We start from the raw sequence: 4,267 nt of genomic DNA on the forward strand, positions 1-4,267 counted from the left end.
CCCGACTCTCCCCGTCTCAAAATGGGGTCTTTAACAGCAGTTTAGATTATTATCACATCATGCATGCATACATATATTTTTCCCTCATATGTACGGTGATGCAAAACGGTGATGTGTGCGTCCCCGCGTCACACCATCGCAGCCCAGTTCTGCTGATGGTGATAGTTTGTAAAACGCCCTGTCAGCGCCTATCGACCGAACTCATTAAACCACAGACCTCCAGTTTAAAGCTTAAACCCTCCGTTCAGTTTAATGAAACCAATGTTTCACCTGTTTGCTGACATGTGTGTGAACTAAGGGTTACGAGGCTGTGTTTAATAAAGCAACCATTCATTCAGCTGACCTCAGTCAGCTGTGGGTCACACACACACACACACACACACACACACACACACACACACACACACACACACACACACCTATCACTTCAAGGCGGTTACACACTGACTCCACAATCAGAATTGTCAGAAGAATATTACATTTACAATCGTGTAATATTACAATAAAAACAGACCTTTATATCTACAAGAAAGGTCGCCCCTGGCCCCGACGGACTCGCTCTGCTGACCTGATTAATCCCTCGCCTCTCTGCCATGTAACAGGTCTGTCATTTTGTTTGGGCTCCACATGACATCTTCCTTCTTCTCCCAGGGAGGTGATACCCCTGTGTGTTGGAACGTCATGTCCCAGACTTTGGAAACACTCCTCATTGTAAAGCAAACATAAACACACACCTCAGTGACACGTGAAGCAGGGAGCACAGTCGGGGTTTAAATGGAGGCCAGCTGGGGAAGGAATGCTTCTCGCAACTGCGACGATGGATGACGTTGCAGAGACCATTAAACACTCTTTTATTTGACTCTTTTACCCATATTGTTATCAATTATCACATAGTACCACAGGTTATTGCTCAAGTTTGATTGTAATTGGATGAAAGGGATTTGAATTTGGCTCTAAAAGCAGCACACATAGGCCACCTCGAAGCTGAACCTTTGAACCTTCTCCCTGTGAAACTCCCCTGTTGCTTACATACAACAAACACACACACACACACACACACAGAGCCACCTACATCGCAGCTCCAAACAGTCCTGCCGCCCTCCATCGCAGTTTATTTACCAGGCTTCACAGGCCTCAACCAAAGCAAGAGGCCACCCAACAAACGTGCACCAAACCTCCCCTCGGCATCCAGCTCAGCTGTTATGGCAGAAGACTGCTTGTTGATGTGAGGCCTGATACCCGTCCGACGCAAAGGTTGTCATATGATAACAGAAGTTGGTGACTTGGTGTTCAAAGGGGTGAGACCGTTATTGGATGTTCATAATGATACGTTTGTGCACAGTTCAGACCACCCAACCTGAGATGAATGAAAAGCACACATTCCTCTCCCCGAGCAATCATACGTTGATTATGCGTTTTGGGACTTTGAAGGTCGGTGTCAAGTTGGATTCACCAAACTCTCTTGAGTGCAGAAACTTGTCTGTACATCTCTTGATTCAGCCTGACGAACCCCACGTGTTTCGTAGGAGTTTGTTACATTTGATCATTAGCAGAGAGCACCATCCAAAATGTCCATATAAGGCTGCGTGTTCTGCTGCCTTTGTGGACGGGTTTCATCTACAGAAATGTTCAGAGGAAAAAAAGAGGTATTGGTGTACAGAAATAAAGGGGGAATGTTACACTGTCATGGCAACAGAGGCTGATGCAGGACAGCATCTGTTTCCTAACTGAAAAGTATTTCTATGGTGGATGAGACTGTGATTGAAGTGATACAGTCGTGGTCAGGGGGAAATTTCCCTTTTGTACACAAACTCTGATTCTGAATGACTTTATAGATGCAGCGTGTCGCCACATTGACACGAGGATCTCACTGCTCCGTGTGCTTGTTTTCCAGATGAGGAGACTCCTGGCCTGTACGGCTTTCTGCATGTGATCGTCCACTCCGCCAAAGGATTCAAGGAGTCAGCCAGTAAGTTGGCCAGAAACGGCATTTTTCCTTTTCTTTCTGCCTTTTTTTTCACCACACTCGTGCAGACACTCACACATGGCTGCTGTGCAGATACGAGCCTGCCAGCGAAACGCATGACCCAGTCCGTCATCGCAGTCTGCACATGCAGTTTCCGCCGTGCCACGGCCCAACGCCGAGACCGGCCAGATGGATGGATGGATGGAGTATCGGAGCATAGATGATAGGAGAGGGAGAGAAAGAGAGAGACTCAGAGGAGAAGTGAGGGCCACAGTGGAATTGCTGCGGTTGTTTTCATCTCAGCAGACATCATAAAAACACTCGAGGCGCATGAAAAGGAAGAGAGAGATCATTTTGAAACTGAACTGCTGGCAAAAATAATGCCTGTTGTCTCTGATATCGCATAACTCACACACAAGTGCTCCTTTGTCTAAGTGTGTGTGTGTGTGTGTGTGTGTGTGTGTGTGTGTGTGAGATGTTGGCAGGACCATGCAGACGTGTCGGTAGGGGACAGCTGCTGCTGCTGTACTTTTTATGCCCCGTTGCACCGGTTCAAATATCAAATATCTGGAAAAGAGACGGAGATGAAGAAATGTGATTTCCTCTGTTGCCATGACAGCCTTTGGAATATGAAAGCTTGCCTGCTAGAATTTCCCGGGTAATGGATTGGAAAGCCTTCTCCTCTGAAAGCCCGTTTGATCCTCGATGAAGCTGAGGGGGTTTAAAATGAAGGAAAGTGCGTTTGTGTGTACGTGGAAGTCTGGTCGTTCCACCGATACAGTTTGATGTCAGTGTGTCCAGTGAGGCGTATAGAGGCAGAGTGGGGCATTAAAGGTAGAGGGGGGTAGGTGTCGCTGTTGCCACTGATGATTGGGGGGGGGTATATGCAGGGTTTACACATGTTAAGATCCTGGGATCGCTCACACCACCCGCTTGTGCCAGGCGAAGAAAACAAACGAACCCTCCACTTCAATCCATCCAGCGAAAGGGTCGATTGATCTGCCGATGACATGAGGGAGGCAGTAAAACAGCATGGACGTCCCACAGTATTTAATGAAATTATAATCCGACAGGTAAAAGAGCATAAGTGTGATTATTACGTGCAGCTGAAGCTTCAGAATCAACTGCATAAATCCATCGAGAGGAAAGGAGACGATGTTAGTGAGTCTAGTCACACTCGCCATAATGAATTGTAATTTATGCTTCAGTTCAGTTTACACAAAACACCGCTCTACGTCTCCCACTGTTTTTCTATTCAGCTGTGCTCGAAACGTTGCTCTGCAATAGAGTCGCATGCCGCTGCACCCACAAGTGCACCTGTGTTTTTAGGTTAGGAATTTGCTGTGTGGGTGCTTAAGTGTTTGTGTATTGGTGGGAGTGTACTGGCTGCAGCCACGATGCTGAAACAAGCAAGTTTACCCCGATCACCGCCACAGCTGTTCATCGGCAATTAAACATTTAATGCAAAGTGTAAAGAGTTTATTGACCCAATTATCATGCAATTAATACATTTTATGAATACAAACTTTTTTCACTTTTACCCACTTACTGCATTTTAATTGTTCTGATAAATTACTCAATTGTCTTGTATTGCTTAATTAGTCACATCAGCATTGCATCGTCTGGTTTGAAATAGTGATGAATTCTTTTGAGGTTGGTTCACTTATAAAGATCACACACCATATTTTGACAAATGTCTCGTCCTCAGTGTCCTAAAAACATTTCTCATTGAAAAGCCTGACTTCTGATTGCATTGACTGTCACAGTTATGACACAGTTGTGTCAGCAGCACGCTGTTTTTACACCTTTCACAGACAGAGTGATGTTTGTAATATCTTTTAAATATCCCCGTAGAGTCCTGCTTATGAAACCCATCAAGTGCTGGCATACATTTTCTCATATACAGATGTTTTAAAACGACTGTCCTCGCTGATGGGAGACATTGTCCTCAAAATGGAGAGTCTGCTGCCTCCGTAATCCCCTCCATTCCCACAAATTACTAAAATGACACCGTCTCCTCCAGATGTAGCATAATAATGGGATCAAATGTGCCTTTTAATGTAGATCTTGTACGGCCATGTTGTTGTGTAATTCAGCCCTGTGTGTGTGTGTGTGTGTGTGTTCAATGTGGTTTCAGTTGTACTGCTGAAGTCTCCTTCCTTGTCTCTGTTTTTTAACGTTTCTCATTGTGTTAATCTCCCCTGCAAGCCATTCTGGACAAGAACTTTGAGAGGATTTGCTGCTCTTTTGCATATGTGTGTGTGTGTGTGTGTGTGTGTGTGTGTGTGTGTGTGTGTGTGT

The 4,267-nt window shown here is 45.4% G+C and overlaps 1 protein-coding gene across 4 annotated transcripts in view; it reads left to right on the forward strand.

Moving 5' to 3' along the window:
- Positions 1-4,267, forward strand: part of abr (ABR activator of RhoGEF and GTPase) — a 106,473-nt gene that overhangs the window by 71,399 nt on the left and 30,807 nt on the right. For all 4 annotated transcript variants that reach the window (XR_004213089.1, XM_031857257.1, XM_031857258.1 and 1 more), the window contains one exon: positions 1,895-1,969. Coding sequence is in view for 3 of the 4 variants with exons in the window: in XM_031857257.1 (XP_031713117.1) it covers positions 1,895-1,969 (75 nt within the window). In the remaining variant the exon portion in view is untranslated. The remainder of the gene's footprint in view (positions 1-1,894; positions 1,970-4,267) is intronic.

This window comes from Anarrhichthys ocellatus, unplaced genomic scaffold (assembly GCF_004355925.1).
Source record: "Anarrhichthys ocellatus isolate YVR2014 unplaced genomic scaffold, GSC_Weel_1.0 scaffold18, whole genome shotgun sequence".
Taxonomy (NCBI): Eukaryota; Metazoa; Chordata; class Actinopteri; order Perciformes; family Anarhichadidae; genus Anarrhichthys; species Anarrhichthys ocellatus.